The sequence below is a fragment of the Phalacrocorax aristotelis genome, chromosome 9 (assembly GCF_949628215.1).
Source record: "Phalacrocorax aristotelis chromosome 9, bGulAri2.1, whole genome shotgun sequence".
Taxonomy (NCBI): Eukaryota; Metazoa; Chordata; class Aves; order Suliformes; family Phalacrocoracidae; genus Phalacrocorax; species Phalacrocorax aristotelis.
In genome coordinates, this window is record NC_134284.1 from 30,367,262 (window position 1) to 30,380,086 (window position 12,825).

Sequence of the window (12,825 nt, forward strand, 5' to 3'; positions counted from 1 at the left end):
TGTGCAATGCCCGGAAGCCTCCAATCACATGCAAAAAACCGTGTAGTGTGTATGATGTGCTGCTGCAAGGCCAGAATGGAAAAGTTTTTCCAAAGCAGAGGTTGTTTGCACGCTTCCCTGCCGCCCGGCGTGCCAGCCATGCCGCAGCCCCAAGGCCGCTTCCCACAGATAACGGGGCTGCGGGGAAGGGTTGTCGTAAAAACAACATGAGAAACACAAGCTGGTTCGAGATCCGTGCTGCATCTGGGATAAACACGACCTCTCCCTACGCACTTGGTTAACTAGGAAAGCGTGCAACAAGATGGCAACAGCCGTCGTTTCACTCCTACAAGCCCTTCTCCATTTTCACAGGACAGGCGCCCCTTTCTGACCCCCTTGCCCCAGCTACTTGGGCTCAGGCGAGGCTGGTAGCCAGGCACAGCACTGAGTAGCCACGCTCTGCCTGGCCTCCTTTCGGCAAGGGGAAAGGGTGCAGCGTGGCCACAGCAGTCCCGGCGCGGCGGAGCACAGACGGACCTCTGACCCTTAGGCGCACAGTTCCCATCACAAAAGCGAAGGGCTGCGCACAGCTCATCATACCCCTTCCTCAGCGCTTCCTGGCCCAGAGTCAGATTTTGCAGTCGAGAAGGGCAGGGAGGGGGGAGGGAACCGCCTGCAATCAGAGTAAGCTTAACTCTCTCAGGGGACTGCCTGATCAGAACCAACCGGACAGCGCTGCCTGCTTTAACCAAGCGAGAGGTATTGCAAGAAGTTTTGTGGGGGTTTTTTTTGTTGTTTTTTTTTTTTAAACAAACATTTCTTCCTTTCCCCCAGCTTGTAACTGAAATTTTTTGGTTAGTGTTTTAATAGAGACTCACAGCCATTAACACTGGAGCCACTTTACATGATGTAAAAGGTATTTAAAATAGCAGTATATAATAACTACACCTGCTTTGTATTAATGACATGATATTAATGAGAATCAGGCTCCTAGTAATGGTCTGCCTTTGAAGGATACAAACAGGTTTTTTTTCCACTGCCTTCCTAATTCCCTTCTTCCCCAAATAAAGGAAACAGGCAGATAGCTAATAAACAGATTATTCTGTTGAGCGAAGCTCGCCCAAGCAATAAAAGGCCTGGAGTTTCTCAATTAAATTATAAAGCTGTTCTTATTCAGAAAGATCTTCCTGCTTCAGGAAATTAAGAAAAGGGAAAGGTAGGGATAGCGGGGACTTGTTCTTACAGAGCAAAAATCACTGGAAGTGGCAGTGCAATGTTTGCACAACAGCCCTCCGCAGACAGAGCCATTGATAGTGTCAAGAAAGGAGAGGAAAGTGAAATGTAATGTGTATTTGGGAGCTGAAAGAGAAAGGGCATGTCTCATGCTAAACCTATCTGCTTTGGCAGTATTCCTGTAAAGATCATGAACTTGTTTTGATCACTAAATATAGCGGAGAAAAGGAATCTACTGCGAGTAGCTCTCTCCGGCAGCGCTTGCTGTTTTACACAGGCAGAAGGACAACACAAAAGAGAGATTTGTCAAGCAAATGGTAAACGAAGCTTGCCAAAATTTGAAGGGCAAATTACAATTTAAGTGATAGGTCCTAGCCTGGCAGCTGTGAATTCATCAGCTGCTCTCTCAAGCATGTCCAATTGAGGCTACAGCAATGCAAACTACCGCTCTTCCCCAGCACACCTCTGCTCTGACCTGGAGAGGCTCCCTCTCCGATGAGCAAGTTTTTCATGCCCGTAAAATTCCATATGATAGCTCCACATAATTTCTGCTGAAAATTGCCCCTAAAATGCTAGTCAGGGTCTTGTTGGTTTTTTTCCACCTTCTGTCCCATGCACTTCAAGGTTTGTGGGCAAAGCAGCCTTTCCACGAGTGCAGCCTGCACATTTGCAGGTCTGTGCTGGTCTTGCACCCATGACAAGGGCCTTCCAATGGTGTTGCCTCCCACACAGACTGTGCGGGATCCTCCACTAAAGGGGAAAACCAGCGCTTCACTCAGGCAACTCAGCAGAGCCTCCGCACTGCTCTGCAAAGTAAAGCACTTCTGTTTACTGCTTAAGACAAGTAAAATGTAAAATGTCTTTCTCCTTGCTTTCAAAGAATTAGTTGCTTTAGGAAAAAAAACACCACACAAACCCAAATCTCTGATTTATAGCGTAGTTTCAAGCATGCAGAACAACTTTTTGTGTGCAGCGAAAACCAGGCCAAACACTGTTATTCTCACAATTCCTGTTGCCTGTGAGGGCCAAACAGCCAAACCACACACAGGCAGCCCAAGAACTTGGTGCTACGCAGTAACCTGCTAGAATAAATTGTTCTCACTAAAGAAAATTTAAATAAAAATACAGTCGCAGTTGCAAAGCCAAGGAATCCAAATTAGAAATAGCCCAGACTAAAGGATGCCTTACTCATTTCACGCATTCCCCTTCTGCACATGCAGGATGACAGAGTCTCCTCATCAATCCCTGAATCACAGAGCTGTCCAGCCTGCTTTCTCTGGGAATCAGGATTTCTTACAGAGACACAAAACAGGACGAATGCCTGTGAGCCCCATGCATCTCCCTTGCTGAAAGGCAGCAATATTACTAACACAAAGTTACTTACAGACAAGTTCAGTCAAGCAACAGAAGATGCGTGTTGTGTAAGCAGAGCTGCCGCACCATCCCCTCCTGGGCCAGGCAGCCGCGGCAAGGCGACGGCCAAACAGGTGAGGTAAGCCGCAATCTGGCCGCCCAGGCGAACCCCAGCCCACTGAGGCATGTTTCTGTTTGGTTTGCAGAGTCACACCTCCCGGAGTCACTGTCCAGGACGAAACTCCAGCAAGGAGCTGGCGTGTGACCGCCAGCGCAAGTCCTTGGAACAGGATACGCTTCAATTTCCTTACAATCCACGCATTGGCTTTCGGTACATTAAACTCCTGGACTGGCTTTTCGGAGTATCTTTACAAGAAGAAACACATTCAGAGTCACCTCCAAGATTTTCAAAGGTGAAGCCTTCACTCACAAACAATGTCTGTAAAGCTATTCCAAGTCCCTACAGACCTAGTAAGGTGCATAACTGGGGAAAAAATAACTCAGATTTTTCACTCCCCCAAAACAAAGCCGGCTCTGCTGTTACTTCCCTCTTACAATAACAAGCTCTGCTTTATCCGTCCCAGGGGTATTTAATCACCAACATCCCACCCAGTTCTGCATAAGAAACAATACTGCGAACAATCTATCAGACAGTTCTGTTTCTCTAAAAAAAAAAAAAAAACAGAAACAAAAAAAACCCGACCCTAAACCTGTCAGTCTGCTAACTGTGAAACCACTTGTTACAGTCCAACTGCTTGATGAAGTAGGATGACAATGCCAGGAAATACCTGGAATTGATCTTCAGTGTTTATTTTTGGAGACTGGCTTGCCTCCCAGCTCTTACTTAACAGTTTGCTCTTTCCCTCCTCTCCCCAGTTGTTCTTTCCGGGATCAAACTGGAATTTGTTTCACCTCTTGGAGTTCACCCACAGACCCCCTAAAGCAGAATTTCAGGAATCAAATCCTGGCTCAGACAACACTGCTTTCTATTTCACCACTATCATATTTTTTCTCACGTATCAAAAAAGATAGTAGAATGCTCTGGTATTTGTCTGAAATCAGAATTGCACAGGATCCATTTAACACTCGGTACTTGCCTGTACTTCATACCTCTGCTATACAAGCAAACTCCTTCACCAAATTCTCCCCCTAGACACTCCGCTTATTTGGCAAAGGACGTCTTTCTGCTGTAAACTAGTTCTCCACACAGGAGGAGTTTTATCCTTAACCTACCTGGTTTACCTGTGCAGATAAGTTAGGCTTTTTCCAGAAGAGCTAGTGATTTTTTTTTACCATGCCACTACATAACCCAGAGGCAGCAGCACCACCTCAGAGCGGACCAGGTCACCGCTCCCTGCGCGGCTCCAAAGCTCCCCAAGCTTTGCATTTAGATACACGTTGCAAGTTTTAGATAGGCCAGTGTAAAGAGTTTCCACACATCACCTGAACACCACTGAGTGATCACACACGCTGTCTTAGGTCACTGTGAGCCTGAAGCAAAGCACATTGACTCCTCCAAGGTTCAGCTGGTTGCTGCAGATTGGAGCACACGTACAATCATCCACACCAGCCCAGTGGATACACAACAATTCAGGTAAGTGCCTGAACTATGGACTTTTGGAAGAGAAAAGTCAGGGAAAGGAGGACAAGTAACAGCCTATATAATTTTGCAAAAAGTTTTCACAAAAAGGAACCGAGTACCTACCGGGTGCCGTCCACCACCAAGAGCCAGGCAGCCAGTCTTGCCCCGAGGAGAGGAGCAGATTGCAAGGCAGCTGCAAGGAGCACGGGCAGGAGAAGGAACACACCTTGGGGAGCCTGCTGTTGTCCTCATTGCTTCCACCTCTGCCGCTAACCTGATGTGCGACCTTGAAAAAGCCACTTTGCAAATCCCCTTTGGCCTCTTATTTATAGCAGAAGATTGTCTGGCGCTATGGGTCCAGCCCAAAGCTTTTCTGAATCCAATGACTGGCCAGAGGAGGAGGACGACGACTCTAAACTGGACATTGCTGTCTGCTGTCCGGTCTCGGGCACATCGCCTTACACTGTGCAACCTACACGGGCGCCAGGTCTGGTCAGAATGAGGACACTAGGAACCCTTCTAGAATCTCTGCCGCGGTATGAGACACTTTGGCTGAGGTTCAGCTCTCCTGACACTAAACAGCTACAAGAGAGATGCCTCCATGCGCATTTATTGTTTGAACTCTGCAGAAACAATGGAGAGAAACAGGCACTTTTAGGTCAGTTTGTCCAATGTATTTTTAGATGTCCAATTCAGTGTGGATGAATCATGGCCCAAAAGTGTTTGCTCCTCTCCAGTGACTATGAAAGGAGTCTGGACAACTGTCTCTCATGCAGACAGTTACGTTGTAGCTTGGCAAGATGAATCTCACCCTTTTAAGCTGGGGAAAGGAAGGAAGCAAGGAAGCACCCCCCTTGGTTTACACTTAAGTGAGAGAGAGCGTCACCACCAGAGACACATGGTGCAAGCACTCTGTGCTTGCCTCCTTCATATATGTCTTGTAACCAGACAATATGCAACCACCTTTGCCCAGAAGGCTTGGCTTTGCTAGAAGAGCTTCATTTAGTCATTAAACTTGAAGCTTTCATCAAATATTGCTACAGCCAAAGCTCCACATCGCTCACTACACGAGAGCCTCCACGAAGCAGGACATGCTGGTTGTGGAGCAGCTTTCCTTTCTCTCCCTGCATCTTTTAGGTGGTTATTAACAACAAAACCCAATCCAGCATGAAATAGAAGTCTCGGTAATGCAAACAGAACCAAACCCATTTCTGAAACATCTTTACAACCAGTTATACACAGGCCATTTGGTGCAGACCAGCAAGGCATGTTCAGCAGCGTATGCACTCCCCTCTCTGCCTCGCCCTTTCACTCCATCATTCACCAACTTCTTGTCTTTCTCCTGGCAACCAACAGGCCAAACGATTCAGCAAGCAAAACTTCTTCCTGTCAAACCCACATTTCTGCCTCCTCCCTAAACTTCCATGAAAGTAATTACAAGTGCTTTGTTTTCCATCTTAATTGTCATTTCCTTTGATAGAACTTGCAGCCTGAGTGTTAAAGCTCAAATAACTAATACCATTCTTTTCTCTTCTTCCCCGGCCCTGGCCACAAACAGTACAGCTTGTATCAGGGTCAGCAATTCCTTAAAAACCTCTCAAGCCACTCTGTGCAGCTGCATTGTGTCGGGTGTTATCAGCAGGCTGCAACGTTAGAAAGCAAACATGCCTCCCTAAGAAAGACTGAAGTTAAGCCCAGAGTCAAAGCTCTGCCCCATTTCCCCTCCCGGGGGGAGATAACAGCCTATTCCGCACCAGCCCTTTCCCCAGCACAGCTTTCTGCTCCCTTCCTGTGTGTGCAGCTGAGCTAAACAGAAGTTTTTTCCCCACTCCCTTTTCTGTCCCTGTCCTGGCCCTTCAGCATCTCCACAGAAGCAGCTTGCTTTATCTCCTGCTTTGAACACTGTGATTTAGGTGATCCACAGAGGCTGTCTTCTTTGTATCCTTGCTAATCCTGGGACTGGTGTGCAAACCATGAAGGTCGCAGGAAGCTGGCCAGCATTCAGAGACACTGTTTAGCCTTCCCATCTCCACCCTGCAATCCCTTTGCAGACAAAATGCTCCAGACACTGGGCTCTTTCCCTTCTCGACATTATCCCAATCCAAAATACGTTCACATCCTTCAGTGACTACTTGCTGCTGACACCCTTCATGCTCCATTGGATGCAAGTCAGTCCTGGAAGGGTAGGCGGTCAAATCCATGTCCTATGGGATAATACACACTGTATTTTTTGATTCATAGTCCAGTAGGTATAATCTCGCGCTCGTCCTGGGGAAGCTGCACATCTGCACAGGAGGGAGTGGGCTGAACGCAGCCTGTCCCTTAGCATTGACATACCACTTGTACTCCCAGGCATACATTTACGCTCCAGACCAATTCAGCCACATGAGCTGAAGCAAAAAACTCTCCCAGACCCAAGATGGGTCTCAATCCCCTCCACAGAGCACAGCCAGAAAAAAAACGATCTCCCAGCGGCTACATGGCCACCTCTGTCTCAGTTATAGGAGTCTTTCAGCCACACCAGCCAGGGATGAAATTCAGGCAAAGGAAGATTAGGTGAGAGGTGTATGAAATGTCACCTTCTCTTTAATCGCAGTTTAGGGATCCAGTCCCAAAGCGTTACTCATACAGCACTCCGCATGTATAATCCCACCACCTAATCCGACCGCTTGGTCAAACAGGCACGTTGCTAGGAGCAGGTCCTTACCATCACTGCCTGCATTTCCACCGTTCCTCCGAGACCAGGTTCTTTCCCACATCTAAAAGCCCCGTGACAGTTCAAAATAAACCAAAGGAAACCTAGGGCAAGTGTGGCAGCACACACGGCTCATTCCTTCAACATCAGGAATGGCACAGCCCATTGCAACCTGAGAGATGCTCTCCCACGCTGCCAGATCATGTTGGGGAAACACTTCGCTTGTGGTAAGCAACAGATAACATCGCTTTGCGCATACACAGAAAAAACATCTCAGCTGGTAGGCTTTTAAAACCGGTATTTATTGTGCCCCAGGGAAGAAAAGAAATTAGGTAAACTGGCTGAAAGGCACAGCTTTGCTAGGAAGAGTTTGGGTTGTCTCTTCACATCTCTCCATACAAACCCAGCCATTGAGAGTCCAGATCTAAAACAGAGCCGCAGTTGCTAAGAAAACAGCGCTGCAAACAGATGTCAGGAGATGATTCATGGAGGAAGGGCATATCCCTGTACTACAGATAAACCAAAATGAATGAGGCTCTTTATACCTGATCTTCCAAGCTGTGCTTCTTCATGCCCTCTTTGGGGGTTTTCTTTAATTCATTTCTATATTCAGATGGCGAGGAAACCAAGCGGAGCTAAATTCACTCTTTATGGAATTAATTACTGGTAAAAGGGTTTTACAACACTTACAATGAACTCAGTAAAAGGGCTAAACTGTGGCCCGTTTTTCCCCCAAAACAAAGCATTTTGCTCCTGAAACAAGAGGCAACTTTGCCCAAAAAACCTATCAGAAGAAGTAACATTAAACCCGCAGTTAACTGCAAAGGAACAAAGAGTAACAATTTTTTCTTTTGTTACTTTTCCTTATACCGTAAAACTTACAATTAATGGCTAGGGAGATGAAGCATTTTCAACCTATTAGATCATTAGCCAGCAATGCATGCTGCTTCTTGAATTACTTCATTGTGCCTATGCTTAAAATCTTTGCCTGACAAATAAATAAAAAATAGCTAGCACACTGCGGGACTGGCTGAGTGCTACTGACACCCACAAAGTTCTCATTTACTTTAATGAACTTTTAGTCTGATTTAACTGGAGAAAAATAAGTTCCTTTGCCCCTCTTAAACCATCATGCTCAATTCTTAACGCCGTATGATATCAACAGCACTTAAAATACAGTTTCCTGAGGTTATTTGTGAACAGCTGTTTAAATAAAGGAACTTTGATATATACTTTTATAGATAACTAGGGTAAAGAGGCAATTATCATTCATTACCCTTCATTACAAAGAAGGGAAGAAGAAACACCATTTAAACGCTTCTGACTAGGTGTTTGTACAGCATCTCGCACACGGGGGGCCCACACACCATACACATCGGTACGGAGTGATATGCTTATTGCAGTCACCGCTGATTTCTCATCGCCCCCCTAGCCCCCATGTGTCACTGCCCACCCCTCTCTACTTCAGCTCGTCCCCATCGACCTCGCTGGCAGGTGCCAGGGCCTCGGCTCCCCCGCCGCCGCACGCTTGCTCCACCACCGCCCCGTCCCCTCCTGCTATGGCAGGCCGCCTTCTGCCTTGGAAATCAATTATTTAGGCTGCCCTGATTTCAACGCGAGGTAGCTGCGTGCGTGCCTGTGGGGCGGCGGATGCTGTTACTGCAGGCAGTGTTAACAGCCACCACCATACTCCTCCGAGCTACAAAACCACCCCAGAAGTGGCTGAAGCCTGTGACTCGGCTAACCAGGTGCCAGAGGCCGCCTGCGTCCCTTCTGCAGGTATTGCGTTTCAGAGGCATAAACAGACGTGTCCGCCAAGCTGCGGTTTTGTTGGCTTGGCCAGCAGTCTTAAGAACTAGCCAAGATCCTACATGTGGCACTTGCATCTTTGTCTGTCTGCCCTCTGACAGGAGATCGCCCTGAAAGCTGAGAGGGAGGAAAAAGAGGAAATGATGGGAAGAGGGGAGAGGACAGACGGGACACGGGGCACCCTGAAAGAGGGAAGCAGAGGCGTGAGGAACACACAGTCGCTGACATGACGAAGGTCGTGAAAAACTCTCGAACTTGCTCAAAATTTTTTCTCTGTGTGCTTTGAACAACCCAAGGAGCGTGCACCTGCTCTGCCTCCCAATTCCTCCAGCAGCTCCCAGGCAGGAAGAGTAGAAAGATAACCCCATTTTGGGGCAACAGGGAGAGGACTGAGGTGAAAAGAGGACAGAGAGCCTTCCCTTAGATCCACGCGCCCCCAGCGCCCGACACAAAGTCGGCGCCAAGCTACAGACCCCACGTGCCGCATCCCACGGGCCGCAGTAACGCAGATCCGTAATAACCACTCTGATAGGAAGCGGGAGGCTGGCAGGAGTCCTTGAAAGATGGGAGGGAGGGGAGGCAGGAGGTCGGATGGCACACAAGCCGGGGAAGAGAAAGGAGCCCATGTGCAGGGGGAAGAGCAGAAAGCGTGAGCCCTCAGCCCACAACGCTTTATCCAGAGCAGGAGCAGCAGCGACCTGGCCCCGATAGCACAGCGACTGAAGAAATCCCTGCACCGCCTGTGGCAGGAAAGTAGTGACTGCTTTTCCCGAGAACTTTGAATAAGTATCCGCCATCACTTTACAAACACGCAACCCAAGAGATAGCGACTTTCCGAGCTGTAACCCACGGCACCGGGCGCGACGCGGGGTTGCAGGGAAACGCCGTTTACCTGCTCGCACCCCCGGGATCGCTCCCCACCGCCTCGGAACAAGCCGGCTCCGGGTTTCGGCCGGCGAAACTCCCCGGGCAGGGCCGGAGAGACACGGCTCCGGGTAGGGCGGGCCCGGCCCGGCGAGGGCGGGAGTCCCCGCAGCCCCCGGCTCCCGCCGCCGGCCGTGCCCCGCCGCGCTGCCCCCGCCGCGCGTTCCCCCTTTCCCCGGCGAAAGGGCGGGGGGGAACAGGGGGACACGGACCCGCTCCGGGAGTGGGGTCCCTCCGCGCCCCCCGTGCAGCGGCGTCCCGCGGGGCGCGCGGGCGGTGCCGAAGGTGAAGCCGGCACCGAGGGAACAAAGGCGGCGGCGGCGGCGAACAAAGAGCGGCAGGTACCGCCGCGGCGGGAGGGGTGCGGAGCGGAGCGGGGCCGGGCGGGGCGGCGGGACCCGCGGGCCGGGGGCGGCGGGAGCGGGGCCGGGGCGGGCAGAGCCGCCGCTCCCCGCACAAAGGGTCGCCGCACCGCAACTTCCCGCGGGCGGGTCCCGGCGGATCGGACTCACTCACCGCGGGCGCAGTCCCGGCATCGGCGGCGGGTGGCGGCGGCGAGGACGGGCGGGCGGGCGGGAGGAGGAGGAGGAGGGACCGGCCGCTCCCCGCCCCGGCCGCGGGCGGGAAGGCGGCGCGGCCGCCGCAGCCCCCACAGCCCAGCCCGGCCCGGCCGGCTGGCGCTCCGCCTCCCCCTGCAGCGGCGGGAGGGCCCGGCCTGCCGCGGGTGGGGTGCGGGGGGCGCTCTCCTACCTCCCCGGCGCGGCCTCCGTCCCGCACACCCGCACCCACGCGTGTCGTGTTCGCCCGGGGCAGGCAGCTGCACGCGCGGGAGCTGCCGGAGCGTTGCACCCTCCTCCCGTACCCACCTCCCTCCCTCCCGCACCCTCCCACCCGGGACGGCAGTTCCCTGCGGAACACCCCACGCTGACCGGCCGTGTCTCTCGGGGTGCCCCGGTGAGAGCAAGGGGACGGTCCTCAGGCTCCCCACGCACCCCTGCTCTCACCGGCTTCGCTTCCCTGCTGGGGGTCTCCCGGGGCTTCCCGCCCGGCGCGGCTCGTCCCGCCCCTCGGGAACAGCCGGGCGAGGCCACAAGCACCGGCTGCGCCCGTGTGCGCTGGGCGAAGGTTTGCGCTGCAAGTCCGTAAGAAGAACCACCTGTGTGTTGGTAAGAACCGTGTTCTGGTCTGGGGAGGTTTGGGGTCACAGGTGATACAAAGAAATAAAATGCCTTTGGATTGTCACAGATCTGCAGCACCCCCACATCAAATTCAGATGATCAGAAATACAGGCAGGCAAAATTTGGAGACCTTTCCAGCTCCTGCACAGCCTCCATAGCTCTCCCCAAGGCCGGCTCCCTTCACCTCACGCACAGAACCCAGGCATGAGCCGCCTTCCCCTCTCGCTCTCGTCCAGGCTCCTTCCCCAGCTCCAGGGACTGCATCACCTGGCCTTGGCCAGCCCAGTCTCTGAAGGGGTAAAAGGGGGCCTGTAATGTGAACATGGAGCAAATTAGGGGTTTTTTTAGAACTTTAGAGGAAGTTTTTTTGGAGGGGGGAGAGGAAGCAATTTCTGACATTTGTTCCATTTGATACTGGATAGCTTTTGGCTATCCTTCACAAAGTGAGAGGATATAAATATTGAGACTGATATTTGCTTTACACACCCAGAGGTCAGCCAGTTATCCAAAGAAAAATGTAACTTTCCAAAAGCCACTTCCTGCCAGTGCCAATACATCAGGATTCTCCTCCATCTGTGCTGATAAAACAACAACCAACTTAAAAAAGTGGAAGAAAGGGCGGTCCTGTATTTGAAGGTTACAAAGTCAAATGTACCTTCTTACCCGAGCTTCTCTTTATACCCACAGATGTGTCTAAGGAAGTTCTACCAGATTTGGAGCCCTGATTTTCTTCATGGAATTTTTTCTGTTAAAAGTTCTTTTCCCTTTGGTCTTTTTTCAGAATGGCAGGAAGATGTGCCGGGGAGGGTTAGGTTGGATGTTAGGAAAGGGTTCTTCACCCAGAGGGTGGTGGAGCACTGGACCAGGCTCCCCAGGGAGGCATCACGGCACCAGCCTGACAATATTCAAGAAGCTCTTGGACAGTGCCCTCAGAGTCATGGTGTGAATTTGGGGTTGTCCTGTGCAGGGACAGGAGTTGGGCTCAATGATCCTTGTGGGTCCCTTCCAGCTCAGGACATTCTATTATTTTTTCCCAGGCAAAAATGAACCTGCACCTTTTTGAGCGCTGTTGCAGCGGGAGCCCAAGAACACTATGACATCAGTCAAAGTCCAGTTATAGCTGGACTGCCCTGCCTTGGCAAGTGCCTGCTCCGATTCGTGCTGTCCTTGCAACAAATTGACCCGTGAGTGCTCTTTGTGCAGTTTTTTACTTGTTTCATCGAGGGTTAATTAGTGTTTGTATAGTGACACAGTTCTCTGACACTCCACGGACACAGTTGAGGGGCTGAATTCTGGCTGTGCTGTAGTTTCTTAATTTCTGTGTTATGGTTACTGTGATGCATATCCTCGATGTAAAAAAAGCATTTCTGACTGATTTGCTACTTTTGACTGCCAGATTTCAGTCTGGGTTTAAGGAAGGAGAGAAGAAGAAGAAATATCAAAACTAAGCTCTATTACTTGAAGAATTATTTCAAACCCCCTCTTGACCACCTAAGACTCTTCCACATGCCATTAAATTCAGCAGAAAAAAGTCTCATGGAGTCTCAACCTTTTGTGCTTGGAGAGCACCACCCCACATTATGGCTCCTTGCTCTTCCTACTGGCTTAACCCCTCCGTGAGTCACGCAGCTCCTTGTTCCAGCGTACCCAGCACTGCAGGCACCTACCGGGCTTTGTCAAACACAAGCACAGGTCCCAGCCCAAGGTGCTTGTTTTCACTTAAATTGTGCATTTCACAACTAGCTTGTAAAGCACTTTGAAGGTGTGACACTAAGTATTATTAATGCTAAATGGTATTATTGGACAGGTGTAATGAGAGCAATTAAATAGTAATACCAATAAAAAACAGTTGCGGGACACAAAGGTAGAATTAAGTCATATATGCCTACTTTATATCCACATCTTCCAGCTGTTGATTACTCAGTACAGCCTGACACTCTGAAAATACACTTCCATCTCTCTTATTATACACAGCTGTCCAGCTAGGAACTGCTAAAGCCCTGTGTTCAGGCTAATGCTTTGACAGGTATATGGGTGCTGCCAGCAAGGCTGGCAAGTGGCTGCCATGGATC

General features: G+C 50.5%; 2 protein-coding genes across 2 annotated transcripts in view; one reads left to right on the forward strand and one right to left on the reverse strand.

The window, feature by feature from the left end:
- SYNE2 (spectrin repeat containing nuclear envelope protein 2) overlaps window positions 1-10,243 on the reverse strand; it is a 197,256-nt gene extending 187,013 nt beyond the window's left edge. The window contains exon 1 of the mRNA XM_075104124.1: window positions 10,092-10,243. The gene's annotated coding sequence lies outside the window, so the exon portion shown is untranslated. The remainder of the gene's footprint in view (window positions 1-10,091) is intronic.
- On the forward strand, window positions 4,499-11,845 carry LOC142062281 (uncharacterized). Its single transcript, XM_075104458.1, has 3 exons — window positions 4,499-4,639; window positions 10,037-10,741; window positions 11,441-11,845. Exons 1-3 carry the CDS (start codon window positions 4,499-4,501, stop codon window positions 11,798-11,800), a joined length of 1,206 nt encoding a protein of 401 aa, XP_074960559.1. The 3' UTR covers window positions 11,801-11,845.
- Window positions 11,846-12,825: the final 980 nt, after the last annotated feature.